Source organism: Ranitomeya imitator, chromosome 1 (assembly GCF_032444005.1).
Source record: "Ranitomeya imitator isolate aRanImi1 chromosome 1, aRanImi1.pri, whole genome shotgun sequence".
NCBI classification, from domain to species: domain Eukaryota; kingdom Metazoa; phylum Chordata; class Amphibia; order Anura; family Dendrobatidae; genus Ranitomeya; species Ranitomeya imitator.
In genome coordinates this window covers 436541960-436556551 of record NC_091282.1, presented here as the reverse complement: position 1 = coordinate 436556551, position 14592 = coordinate 436541960, and the positions used below count along the sequence as shown (strand labels likewise).

The 14592-nt window shown below is 44.3% G+C and overlaps 1 protein-coding gene across 1 annotated transcript in view; it reads left to right on the top strand.

Moving 5' to 3' along the window:
• Positions 1-14592, top strand: part of PGM5 (phosphoglucomutase 5) — a 382535-nt gene that overhangs the window by 298766 nt on the left and 69177 nt on the right. Inside the window, exon 10 of the mRNA XM_069763768.1 lies at positions 13170-13304. Within this exon, the coding sequence (XP_069619869.1) occupies positions 13170-13304 (135 nt within the window). The remainder of the gene's footprint in view (positions 1-13169; positions 13305-14592) is intronic.

Genomic DNA, 14592 nt, shown 5'->3' with positions numbered 1-14592 from the left:
CAGCATTGCCGTCAGTATGTCCAGCAATCTGCCCCAGTGTCTCCAGCATTGCTCCAGTGTCTCCAGCATTGCCCCAGTGTCTCCAGCAATCATCTGCCCCAGTGTGTCCAGCAGTCTGCCCCAGTGTGTCCTCCAGCATTGCCCCAGTGTGTCCAGCAGTCTGCCATAGTGTCTCTAGCATTGCCCCAGTGTCTCTAGCATTGCCCCAGTGTGTCCTCCAGCATTGCCCCAGTGTGTCCTCCAGCATTGCCCCAGTGTCTCCAGCATTGCCCTAGTGTCTCCAGCATTGCCCCAGTGTGTCCTCCAGCATTGCCCCAGTGTGTCCAGCAATCTGCCCCAGTGTCTCCAGCATTGCCCCAGTATCTCCAGCATTGCCCCAGTGTCTCCAGCATTGCCCCAGTGTCTCCAGCAATCATCTGTCCCAGTGTGTCCTCCAGCATTGCCCCCAATGTGTCCAGCAATCTGCCCCAGTGTCTCCAGCATTGCCCCAGTGTCTCCAGCATTGCCCCAGTGTCTCCAGCAATCATCTATCCCAGTGTGTCCTCCAGCATTGCCCCCAGTGTGTCCAGCAATCTGCCCCAGTGTTTCCAGCATTGCCCCAGTGTCTCCAGCATTGCACCATTGTCTCCAGCATTGCCCCAGTGTGTACTCCAGCATTGCCCCAGTGTCTCCAGCAATCTGCCCCAGTGTGTCCTCCAGCATTGCCCCAGTGTGTCCAGCAATCTTCCCCAGTGTCTCCAGCATTGCCCCAGTGTCTCCAGCATTGCCCCCAGTGTGTCCAGCAATCTGCCCCAGTGTCTCCAGCATTGCCCCAGTGTCTCCAGCATTGCCCCAGTGTGTCCTCCAGCATTGCCCCCAGTGTGTCCACCGTTAGTTTATCAAAAAACAAAACAAAAAAACCAAACAGAGTCTCCTCACCTGAACAGCGCTCCAGGCGGCGAGCTCCCTCCAGCAACGCACACTCGCCGGCGACTAACAATGATGTCAGACGCCGGCGACGTGTGATATGCGGCCGACTTCAACTGCCAGCCTCCAATTGGCTGGCGGCTGTTGTTAACTATTGACGTGCGGGCGCGCGCCCACACATCAATAGGAAACCACCGCAGCGCCAGAAGGGACCCGGCAAGCAGATGAGAAGGGGCCCGATGCGGCCCCCCCTCTCTCTGCCCACCGGGTCCATGGGCACATAAATTCCGGCGGGCATTCACAGTCACACTCGGGCGGATTAGCAGAGGGTCAATCTGTGCGGTAGCCCAGGGCCCCCCCACACCACTGGGCCCTGGGCTACCGCCCATATTGACCCTCTGATAATCCTCCCCTGGTCACATCCCCTGACTACACCCCCTAGCCACACCCATTTACCACTTCATTCTTAATTGGCCCATTAAGAAAATGTTAGAAAGTGATATACAACTCCTTTAAGACTGTGTTCACACTACTGGTAAACCATTCCATTGTCCTGTCCATTATAGGTGCAGAACAAAAGAAAGCTGCTGGGGATGAATTCATCATTAGACACACACCAGCAGAGCTTGACTGTTCCCACTGATATTAATGATCTCCATCAATTTTCTGTCAAGATTCCTATCATATTTCAAACCTCAGGTATCCTCTTTGGCCTAAGGGCAGGCATTGTTAATTTTCAGTGTCACAATGGATGAACCAATCAAAGAGGAGAATCTTAAAATGGGCTCGCTTTACAGTTAACCCAATAAAGAAGGTTTTCCCTTTTCATCTTTTAGCACACCATATGCTTGCCTGTGTTAAAAATGTTTAAATCAGAAGTGCTAATGCTCCCCTGCTCTAGTACTAGTACCATACAGCTACTCCCGCTCCTGCTACAGCTCATGGGACTGCTGAAGACATTCACTGGGCTTAGTGGTAATGTTGGTCTAGACATCACAAACTCAGTGATTGTCTGCAGCAGTTAGGTGTGCTGTAGTTGTGTAGTTGTGATGTCAGCCTGTAAAAAATCACTGGGAACAATAGTGGGTAGCAGACAAAGCCTTTCAGAGGAAAAAAAAATCTCTGAATGCACGATTTGCGACCAATATTCAGATTGCATTTGGCCATGCAAGTCAATGAGTCCATGATAAAAATTAGACCGCAGTTGGATGACATCCACGTGTGGTACAATTTTCACAAACTGACAATTGGGTCACACTCTGATCATACTCCGATGATACTATGATCAGAGTTTTATCGGAGTGTGATTGGCATATTCATCTTAATTCTCTCAGATGAGAGAAAATATGTGTCTTATTTTGATGTTCACAATAGACTGTTTCTCCTTTTACTGTATAACCTATCTTGTATTTATAAACTGTCATGAAACCACAACTCATGGTGTCTTAGGGACACAGTGAGTGACAGCTCAGCCACTCTATAGAATCAAGGATGTGCTGTGCTGCCAGTATTGTGAGTGAAAGCCCAATCACCCAATCAAGCTATGCCAGGCTGGCTAACAATGGTCAGACCATTGCCAGTCGTAGCTTTGCTCGGTGGTGTGTGTGCCTAATGCTGAGAGTTCTGCTATTCAGACCTTTGCTACCTGACCTTGGACTTTGCCTTTTGACCATTCTTTTGTATTACCACTAGTGTTGAGCATTCCGATACCGCAAGTATCGGGTATCGGCCGATACTTGCGGTATCGGAATTCCGATACCGAGATCCGATACTTTTGTGGTATCGGGTATCGGTATCGGATACATAGAGATGTGTAAAATAAAGAATTAAAATAAAAAATATTGATATATTTACCTCTCCGGCGGCCCCTGGACTAAGCGCGGGTAACCGGCAGGCTTCCTTGTTCAAAATCAGCGCTTTTAGGACCTGAGAATCACGTCCTGGCTTCTGATTGGTCGCGGGCCGCCCATGTGACCGCCACGCGACCAATCACAAGCCGCGACGTCACCGCAAGCTATTAGCGCGCTCATTTTTGAAAAATGAGCGCGTTAATGACTTTCAAAGACGTAGCGGCTTGTGATTGGTCGCGGGGCCGCGACCAATCACAAGCCGCGACGTCACCACATGCTATTAACGCGCTCATTTTTAAAAATGAGCGCGTTAATGGCTTTCAAAGACGTAGCGGCTTGTGATTGGTCACGGGGCCGCGACCAATCACAAGCCGCGACGTCACCGCAAGCTATTAACGCGCTCATTTTTAAAAATGAGCGCGTTAATGGCTTTCAAAGACGTAGCGGCTTGTGATTGGTCGCGGGGCCGCGACCAATCACAAGCCGCGACGTCACCGCAAGCTATTAACGCGCTCATTTTTAAAAATGAGCGCGTTAATGACTTTCAAAGACGTAGCGGCTTGTGATTGGTCGCGTGGCCGCGACCAATCACAAGCCGCTACGTCTTTGAAAGTCATTAACACGCTCATTTTTCAAAAATGAGCGCGCTAATAGCTTGCGGTGACGTCGCGGCTTGTGATTGGTCGCGTGGCGGTCACATGGGCGGCCCGCGACCAATCAGAAGCCGGGACGTGATTCTCAGGTGCTAAAAGCGCTGATTTTGAACAAAGAAGCCTGCCGGTTACCCGCGCTGAGTTCAGGGGCCGCCGGAGAGATAAATATATCAATATTTTTTATTTTAATTCTTTATTTTACACATCCCTATGGATCCCAGGGTCTGAAGGAGAGTTTCCTCTCCATCAGACCCTGGGAACCATGAGAATACCTTCCGATACTTGATGTCCCATTGACTTGTATTAGTATCGGATATCGGTATCGGCGATATCCGATATTTTTCGGGTATCGGCCGATACTATCCGATACCGATACTTTCAAGTATCGGACGGTATCGCTCAACACTAATTACCACTTTACCTTTGATGTTCTCTGACTAGGGATGAGTGAATATACTCGTTGCTCGAGATTTCTCGAGCACGCTCGGGTGTCCTCCGAGTATTTTTTAGTGCTCGGAGATTTAGTTTTTCTTGCCGCAGCTGAATGATTTACATCTGTTAGCCAGCATAAGTACATGTGGGGGTTGCCTGGTTGCTAGGTAACCCCCACATGTACTTATGCTGGCTATCAGATGTAAATCATTCAGCTGCGGCAAGAAAACTAAATCTCCGAGCACTAAAAAATACTCGGAGGACACCCGAGCGTGCTCGGGAAATCTCGAGTAACGAGTATATTCGCTCATCACTAACTCTGACCTTTGCTGCCTGTCCTCAGATTTCGCCTTCGGACCATTCTTTTGCCTTACCCATTTTGCCTTTGACCCTTGATTTCTTGACTCCCTTGTCTTACAGCTTGCGCATGAGTAGTGACTCATCATCACTTAAACCATATTGTTGTCCACCTATCTGCTTTGTCCACATTTCTTTATATAGCCTTTTTGTAGTAGCTCAGGGTGCAGATATATTTTCTACCTTCCCCTTTATTTTGTGTATAATAAAACAGCTGCATATAAAAACTATATACAGTAGCTATATCTCTAGGAGTACAGTGTGTTTGTGATCAGCAAGCTTTGCAGTTCACATAGCAAAAAGTCGAATAACTAAGAAAGACATTGAAAGAGACCCGTGTAGATTGCAGTTACAAATGAGGGATCTAATATATAATTGCCTAGAATACTACTTCCTGCAATTTGTGCCAACTTCCGTGGCTTTGTCCGGAGCTAATGTCCGGAGCTAATGTCCGGAGCTAATGTCCGGAGATAAGTGACGTCAACAGTGTCCAGTGTCTGATTGGTTGCCGCCTGCTGCGAGCGACCAATCAGAAACGTGCCGTACTGTGACACACTCCGCCTGCCATTTTGGTGTGATTTTTGAATTTTTACCTCACAGCAAGTTTCTACTGCGTGGAGACGGGCCCAGTGACGTTGCTCTTCAAGCTCCTGCCGAATTTCGTCAAAAAAATGATAATACCATTTACCAAAACTATATATATTTAGTTGTGAAGTGGTTCAGTGACATTTTCACACCAATTTTGAACTTTTGTTTGGTGTTTTCTCTATATACTGCCTATTATTCACTGACTGTTATACTGAGAGACTGCCGTTTATTAACCTCTCCTTTGCCACATTGGGTATATTGCTCTATTATTTGCCACATAAGGACATTGTCCATTATTGCCCAGCAATTTCTCTGCAATATAAACTGCCTATTTATTAATATCTGCATTCCTGCAAAGAACTATTGCCTATTATTAACTGGCTATTTTCCTACTACCTGACACTGCCCACAACACGCAAAGTTGTCGTCTGATGTCTTTCATCCCTCCCCTCATAAGCATGTTCATGGATCCTGTGTAACTGTACCTTAAATAACAAGAATTGTCAAGAGCTGGTGAGTGCAGCCATTTTTTGTTCTTTCTTACTATTATTTATTAATTGCATTATTCTTACATTTGAATAAATAAAGTATATATGGATTCTAGACTCCCGATTCTTTAGAATCGGGCTGCCATCTAGTTATATATAATGGTATTACAGTGTGCAATACTGGGATCTACAAAATGCGTGCAAAAAGAATAATTTATGGAGAGAACTACAAATTACATATAGTTTGCTTATTTTCCAAAAGGCAACAGTATTGTTTTTGAGACATTAAAATGACAATGAATATCCTATAAAGATGTTAAAATGTAGTATTAGCAATTCACTTACAGTTGTATAAGTTAATTTCTTTCACCATAGCTGATTTTACTTATTAATGTCTGTTTGATACATATTGTTGCCCTAAAATGAAGGCCGGGAATTTCTTTATCTTCAGTATGAAGTGCATAGCTCCATCTAGTGTCTATCATTTTAAGGACCACTACCTTTTTGGAGATATAAAAACGTTTCTAATATATAATTGCCTAGAATACTACTTCCTGCTAATGTCCGGAGCTAATGTCCGGAGCTAATGTCCGGAGCTAATGTCCGGAGCTAATGTCCGGAGCTAATGTCCGGAGCTAATGTCCGGAGATAAGTGACGTCAACAGTGTCCAGTGTCTGATTGGTTGCCGCCTGCTGCGAGCGACCAATCAGAAACATGCCGTACTGTGACACACTCCGCCCGCCATTTCGGTGTGATTTTTGAATTTTTACCTCACAGCAAGTTTCTACTGCGTGGAGGCGGGCCCAGTGACGTTGCTCTTCAAGCTCCTGCCGAATTTCGTCAAAAAAATGATAAGACCATTTACCAAAACTATATATATTTAGTTGTGAAGTGGTTCAGTGACATTTTCACACCAATTTTGAACTTTTGTTTGGTGTTTTCTCCATATACTGCCTATTATTCACTGACTGTTATACTGAGAGACTGCCGTTTATTAACCTCTTCTTTGCCACATTGGGTATATTGCTCTATTATTTGCCACATAAGGACATTGTCCATTATTGCCCAGCAATTTCTCTGCAATATAAACTGCCTATTTATTAATATCTGCATTCCTGCAAAGAACTATTGCCTATTATTAACTGGCTATTTTCCTACTACCTGACACTGCCTCTTATTAACCTGTTGTTTGCCACCACCACGCTTAAAGCTGTTTAGCTTAGCCAACATGAGCTCTAATAGTAAGGATACTAATGACACAGAGCCCAAAGCTGCTGATGGCGCACGTAAGATTAGGTCTGATAGAAAGTATACTAATAATGCAGAGCGAAAAGCCGCCGATGCCGCACGTAAGCGCAAACAGCGTGCTAAGTCTGATGTCTTTCATCCCTCCCCTCATAAGCATGTTCATGGATCCTGTGTAACTGTACCTTAAATAACAAGAATTGTCAAGAGCTGGTGAGTGCAGCCATTTTTTGTTCTTTCTTACTATTATTTATTAATTGTATTATTCTTACATTTGAATAAATAAAGTATATATGGATTCTAGACTCCCGATTCTTTAGAATCGGGCTGCCATCTAGTAATTAATATTTTAAAAGAACAATGGAAAGGATGAAGCTGAAATTTGTATTTTCCAAACCCTTTTTTCTTACCTTCATGCTATTTAATGCAGAAAAAAATGTAAGGAAAAAGATCTTAAAAGTATTACATTTATATAAAACTATATATTACTTTTTTTATTGTAGTTGTTATTTGATGTTTTTATGTTTGTAATATATAATGGGGTTTTTTCAACATTTTCAACATTTGGAACTGTTATGCACACTTTTTATGCACTTTTTTTTAATCACATTTACAGTTAATTTTATTGATGTTCTTTAGTCCTAAAGGGACTAACATTTACAGTACATAACATTTAAATAAACATAGATTTATTGGAAATATGAGCATGTTGAATGGAATCCACTTACCATCTATCCTAAGTGAATCTGAAATGTTGAAATTTAGATCATCTCAAGAATTTAAGGTATTTTCCGGTACCTTCAGAGACGTAAAAGTTTTCTAGATGTAGTATAATGGTTCAGTCACTTGCACATCCAGGGGCTGGCAGGCAAATTTTAGCCTGGGTGGCAGGCACACAACAGTGGCCCAGAAGTTGTGGCGGCCCATTTTTAAACAACTTACCTCATGCGGGCCAGCACGGTGACTCAGTGGTTAGCACAGCAGCCTTGCAGCGCTGGAGTCCTGGGTTCAAGCCCCACCAAGGACAACATCTGCAAAGAGTTTGTATGTTCTCTCCGTGTCTGCATGGGTTTCCTCCGGGCACTCCGGTTTCCTCCCACATTCCAAAGACATACTGATAGGGATTCTAGATTGTGAACCCCAACGGGGACAGTGATGATAATGTGTGCAAAATGTAAAGCACTGAGGAATATGTTAGCGCTATATAAAAATAAAGATTATTATTATTATGCTGATGCATAAAACTTACCAAAGCTTACCAAATAGATACGGGAGCAAAACCGAGCTTAACACATTGATATGGGAACAGAACTGAGCTCAGGACATGTACAGTATATGGGAACAGAATCAAGCTTACTACAGACACACAGATACAAGAACAGATTCGGTTATCAGAAACATACGTTTGTTGCCTGGAAGTTGCATTTTATCCTCATAATTTCTGCCATATTCAAACTGCATATTTTCTGTACTTGTCACGTGACCGCTCCATACATGATGCATACGCAAGTATGAGCCAACCTCCCATTTAAATTTCTCTCAGTTGTTACCACAACATTTGCTCGTGATTGGTTATATGCAAACTGAATACTTGATGAGCACAGAGAGAGTGAAATCAATAGTATGTTAGTAGTATATTACAAACTGTGAGGGTATGTGCCCACGATCAGCGTCAAACCCACAGCGGCCGGATGGTACAGCAAAGTGGATGGGATGTCAAGACATCCCATGTCCACTATGCGTCCATAGTCGCCTGCGGATCACTCGCGGACACGGACATGCAGCGCGTCTCTCCAAACCACAGCATGTCTATTTCTCTTGTGGAGGGGCTAGTGACTGCAAGAAAAATTTCACCAATAGAATGTATTAGACGTGGTGAATCTGCACGGTTCAGTGAACACATGCGGATTCACCTGCGTTCAATAGACAGCAGCGCTTTGGACATAGCGGACATGCTCTGCATCCACAGCGCTGCTAATTCCCGATGGTGTGCACCCGGCCTTAATCTTCTGCATGTGAAGGCAGATTCACACAACTGTACATAAAATCATTTAATGAGTTTCAATCCAGAAAAGTCGGACGACTTTTTCTCACTTGTCATCTGTGTGCTGTCCATTTTTTTTTTTTTACAGGAGCAGCTATTAATCACTTACAGGAAAAAAAAAGGGAACATTTAAACAACAGAAAATAACTCCCAAGTAAATCAAACTTCTGTGAAAGGAAACTGTCCACTTAGGCTACTTTCACATTAGCGTCGTGCACTGCACGTCTCTATGCGTCGTTTTGCAGAAAAAACGCATCCTGCAAAAGTGCTTGCAGGATGTGTTTTTTCTCGATTGACTTACATTAGCGTCGCATTGCGACGCTTTGCCACACGTCGCAACCGTCATGCGACGGTTGCGCCGTGTTGTGGTGGACCGTCAGCAGCAAAAAACGTTACATGTAATGTTTTTTGCAGTGTTGTGTCCGCCATTTCCGACCGCGCGTGCGTGGCCGGAACTCCGCCCCCACCTCACAATGAGGCAGCGGATGCGTTGAAAAACAGCATCCGCTGCCCCCATTGTGCGGCGCATTCACTGCTAGCGTTGGTACGTCGGCCCGAGGCGCTGCGACGGGCCGAGTACGACGCTAGTGTGAAAGTAGCTAGGAAGCAACACTGACAATCAATTTCACTCACTCGGATTCGTTTGCCAATCCGCTCCGGATCCGCAGCCAAATCCGCAACGTGTGCATATAGCCTTACATTTCTTTGCCACCGCAACATAGCAATAAAATGCATTGAGACGATCAAACTATCAATAAATAATAAAAACGTCAGCTCAGGACACAAAAAATAAGTTATTACCCAGTCCCTAATCCCAAAAAACTGGAAACGCTACGGGTCTCTGAAAATTATGATAAGTGTCCAAAAAAAAAAATTTATACAAATTTTGGAATTTTTTTGCCCAACTTAAATAAAAAATCAACTACACATGTTGGGTATCTGCGCACTCAAAATGACCTGGAGAATCATATTGCCAGGTCAGTTTTACCATATAGTAGACATGGTACATAAAAACATCCAATAAACAATTTTGGAATTGCATTGTTTTACAATTTCGCTGCACTTGAAATTTTTTCCCCCATTTTCCAGTACACTATATGGAAAAGTCAATGGTACCATTCAAAAGTACAACTCGCCCTGCAAAAAATTAGCCCTAATACAGCTATATTGATGAAAAAAATAAGAAATATATGGCTCCTGGAAAAAGGAGAGGAAAAAATGAAAACGGAAAACGGCCCCTGGGCTGAAGGGGTAAAAGGGGGTGATCTGAAATGAAATTTGAAGTTCATCCTAAATGTCTATATCTAATGTAATCATTGAATCACATTTCTAAAATATTTTAAGTAACAATGTCCGACGGCTCCCTCTCTGCTGTAACTCTTCTTTTTTTTCTCACTTCCATTCTGAATACATTAAATTTGCGACCCCTTAGCGCATGCTGGGATACTCCAACGGATCTTATCAGGGGGCTCGGCTGCGGTCACTAGGGAATTTTTAATTAAAAGTATACTAGAAAAATGATTCTAATTATTAAATTAAAGGGGTTGTCCAGTCTTAGGCTTCAAGTTTCCAGTCACTCTATGAGACTGCAGACTTGTGAATCTTTACATTGGGTACACCACACACTGTGAGGATTCTCAGGAGCCAAAAGCCGCAGACACATGTCTGCTAGTATGTGATTTACATACTTCCGTCCACATTCCAGCTAGCCTGTTTCCGCCTCTCTCAGTATACTGGCATTGAGTGAAGCTGCGAACATCTAGTCGGCATGTGACCGCATGTATGAAAATGATACATACTGTCAGTCATGTGCCCACAGCTCCTGGCTCCAGAGAAGCCTCACACCGTGCAGCGTCACATAGGTTACAAGTCTGCAGTCACTTTAAGGCCAGACAAGTAGACAACCCCTTTAAATAGACATTTAGGTTGAAATGTTGTTGCAGACCGCCAGACCACCCGTTTAGCCTGCTTTCATCCAGATCCACAAACTTCTCATTTGCTCAGGGAAAATCCACAGAGCTCATGACACACAATGTACAGTGTAACACCCCCAGCCCATCACACCACATACTGTACAGCGCAGCACAGTGTAGGATTCCCCAGCAAATAGCATTACATACAGCGCAGCACAGTGTAGGATTCCCCAGGCCATAGCATTACATACAGCGCAGCACAGTGTAGGATTCCCCAGCCCATAGCATTACATACAGCGCAGCACAGTGTAGGATTCCCCAGCCCATAGCATTACATACAGCGCAGCACAGTGTAGGATTCCCCAGGCCATAGCATTACATACAGCGCAGCACAGTGTAGGATTCCCCAGGCCATAGCATTACATACAGCGCAGCACAGTGTAGGATTCCCCAGGCCATAGCATTACATACAGCGCAGCACAGTGTAGGATTCCCCAGGCCATAGCATTACATACAGCGCAGCACAGTGTAGGATTCCCCAGGCCATAGCATTACATACAGCGCAGCACAGTGTAGGATTCCCCAGGCCATAGCATTACATACAGCGCAGCACAGTGTAGGATTTCCCAGGCCATAGCATTACATACAGCGCAGCACAGTGTAGGATTCCCCAGGCCATAGCATTACATACAGCGCAGCACAGTGTAGGATTCCCCAGGCCATAGCATTACATACAGCGCAGCACAGTGTAGGATTTCCCAGGCCATAGCATTACATACAGCGCAGCACAGTGTAGGATTCCCCAGGCCATAGCATTACATACAGCGCAGCACAGTGTAGGATTCCCCAGGCCATAGCATTACATACAGCGCAGCACAGTGTAGGATTCCCCAGACCATAGCATTACATACAGCGCAGCACAGTGTAGGATTTCCCAGGCCATAGCATTACATGCAGCACAGTGTAGGATTCCCCAGACCATAGCATTACATACAGCGCAGCACAGTGTAGGATTCCCCAGGCCATAGCATTACATACAGCGCAGCACAGTGTAGGATTCCCCAGGCCATAGCATTACATACAGCGCAGCACAGTGTAGGATTTCCCAGGCCATAGCATTACATACAACGCAGCACAGTGTAGGATTTCCCAGGCCATAGCATTACATACAGCGCAGCACAGTGTAGGATTTCCCAGGCCATAGCATTACATACAGCGCAGCACAGTGTAGGATTCTCCAGCCCATAGCATTAGTCTCACATCCCCACACACAGTGTAGTAGCACCCCAGCCCCTTATAACATACATGGTAACATACAGCCATCACCTCATATACTTGTTAGCAGCAGACCCTTATTATAGCCCCTCCCCCAGCCCACCTCAGTACACAGTAATGCACACAAGGAAACCTGTTACCACACAGTAGACACACCACCTTCCCTCACTGCACACAGACTATTAGATGCTTTTTGCATCTTACCATTATTTCCCGTCCAGAGGCTGCTGTGTGAAGCCCCGATGGCAGCCCAGCAGGAGGCAGAGCCAGCACCGAGCACCGCTGCAGGGGTCCAGGGAAGGGAAGGAGCCCATGAATCCTCCTCACCAGCCGCTGCTGCTAATAGGAAGTGCCGGCCTATTGGCTGCAGAATTTAAAGATGCAGTGCTTCTAAAGCAGCAAGTGGTCAGGAGGCCCTAAATAGCTGCTCAGGGACTGGCCCGGGGGGCATATGCCACCCTGCCACCTGGCCCAGTCCGCCCCTGTGCACATCTATCGTTTAATCCAGAGATTTATTTTTGTTACTAAAAATAAACTTGAGACTTTTTAGGACACATTTGAACTGCAATATTTTTGGATGTTTGAATTGCAGGAGTATTATTATACCTAAACTGGATTGTCTAGTTTGGACAACACCATTATGTATCGCAAGTCCCCTGAAGCTGAGTGGATTGTAGCAAGATGCTGCAGCACTGACCTCATTTTTTATGAGAGTCTTCATATTAGGACTATCGATAGGAGGATAATAAACAATAAACTTAATTTTAAAAATTTGTCTTACATATACAAATATTGTACTCTATTGTTATTAAATATAGTAGGTCAAATTTATTAACAATATGTGTTAAGTGGGAACAAAATAGTCAAATTAAAGCATTGTTCTACAAGTAGTATTGATGACGTATTGGTGTGCGTCCGACACTTGGCACCTCAACCAATCAGCTCTAGTGGCTGCTACCAGGTACAGCAAATCCACCCATAGTCAAATAAACAGGATTGTATCTGTAGTACCCAGTAGTGGCCACTACACAGTTGATGGAGCTGTGACGGTCAGTCTCTCAATTGCTAACATCCGGCCACCACCGGCACTTAGAGCAGCTGGTCAGTGGAGGTGCAGTTGTAGGACCTCCTCCAATTAGATATTGATGCCCTTTTCTTCTTTTGTGAAAATTGTAGTAATGACTCAGCAAGTAATGGTGACTTCAAATCCAGCTATTATGGTGAAGATATTTCTGTAAAATTCTGTCCATTTGAACTCTGTTGCTGCTCATAATGGCCATATTGTATTGAGGTGTCATGTCACCTTTTACAATGTGGCCACATGGTTACTGTTACAGCACTGGAATGTTTGTATGTATTTATTTGAGACAAAACAGTATTTTGATCAGATTAACATACTTATTTTTTATTTTTTTAGGGACTCAGGATAATTTTTGCAGATGGATCAAGGATCATTTTCAGACTCAGTGCTTCAGGTTACGCCGGAACAACTCTAAGAATTTATGCAGAAAGCTATGAAAAAGACCCAACCAAACATAACAAAGAGCCCCAGGTGAACTGAATTTCTGAAATCTGTCAAACCAAATTTGTGTCGTAGAGAATCACCTATGGGTAATGGTCTCTGGGGTAGTTTAACATATTTATGCCAGATATAATTTGTATTACGTAGTACATTGGTACGGAAAGTATTCAGACCCCCTTAAATTTTACACTTTTTGCTTCATTGCAGCCATTTGGTAAATTCAAAAAAGTTTAATTTTTTTGTCATTGATGTACAATCTGCACCCCATCTTGACTGAAAAAAACAGAAATGTAGAATTTTTTGCATATTTAGTCACATGCTGTCCATTTTCTTATGATCTTCCTTGAGATGGTTCTACTCATTCATTGGAGTCCAACTGTGTTTAATTAAACTGATAGAACTTGATTTGGAAAGGCACACACCTGTCTATATAAGACCTCACAGCTCACAGTGCATGTCAGGCCAAATGAGAATCATAAGGTTGAAGGAACTGGCCAAGGAGCTCAGAGACAGAATTGTGTCAAGGCACAAATCTGACCAAGGTTACAAAAAAAATTCTGCAGTACTCAAGGTTTCTTATAGAACAGTGGCCTACATAATCCTTAAATGGAAGAAGTTTAGGACCACCAGAAGTCTTCCTAGACCTGGCCGTCCAGCGAAAATGAGCAATCGTGGGAGGAGAGCCTTGGTGAGAGATATAGGAAGAACCCCAAGATCACTGTGGCTGAGCTCCAGAGATGCAGTAGGGAAATGGGAGAAAGGTCCACAAAGTCAACTATCACTGCAGCCCTCCACTATTCGGGCCTTTATGGCAGAGTGGCCTGACGGAAGCTTCTCCTTAGTGCAAGACATGAAAGCCCACAAAGAATTTGCTAAAAAAAAAATCACATGAAGGACTCCCAGACTATGAGAAATAAAATTCTCTGGTCTGATGAGACGAAGATAGATCTTTTTCGTGATAATTGGTATGTGTGGAGAAAACCAGCCACTGCTCATCCCCTGCCCAATACAATCCCAACAGTGAAACATGGTGGTGGCAGCATCATGCTATGGGGGTGATTTTCAGCTGCAGGGACAGGACGATTGGTTGTCATTGAAGGAAACATGAATGCGGCCAAGTACAGAGATATCCTAGATGAAAACCTCTTCCAGAGTGCTCTGGACCGCAGACTTTGCCGAATGTTCACCTTCCAAAAAGACAATGACCCTAAGCACACAGCTAAAATAACAAAGAACAACTCTATGACTATTATTGACTTGCACAGCCAGAGCCCTGATCTAAACCCAATTGAGCATCTCTGGAGAGACCTGAAAATGG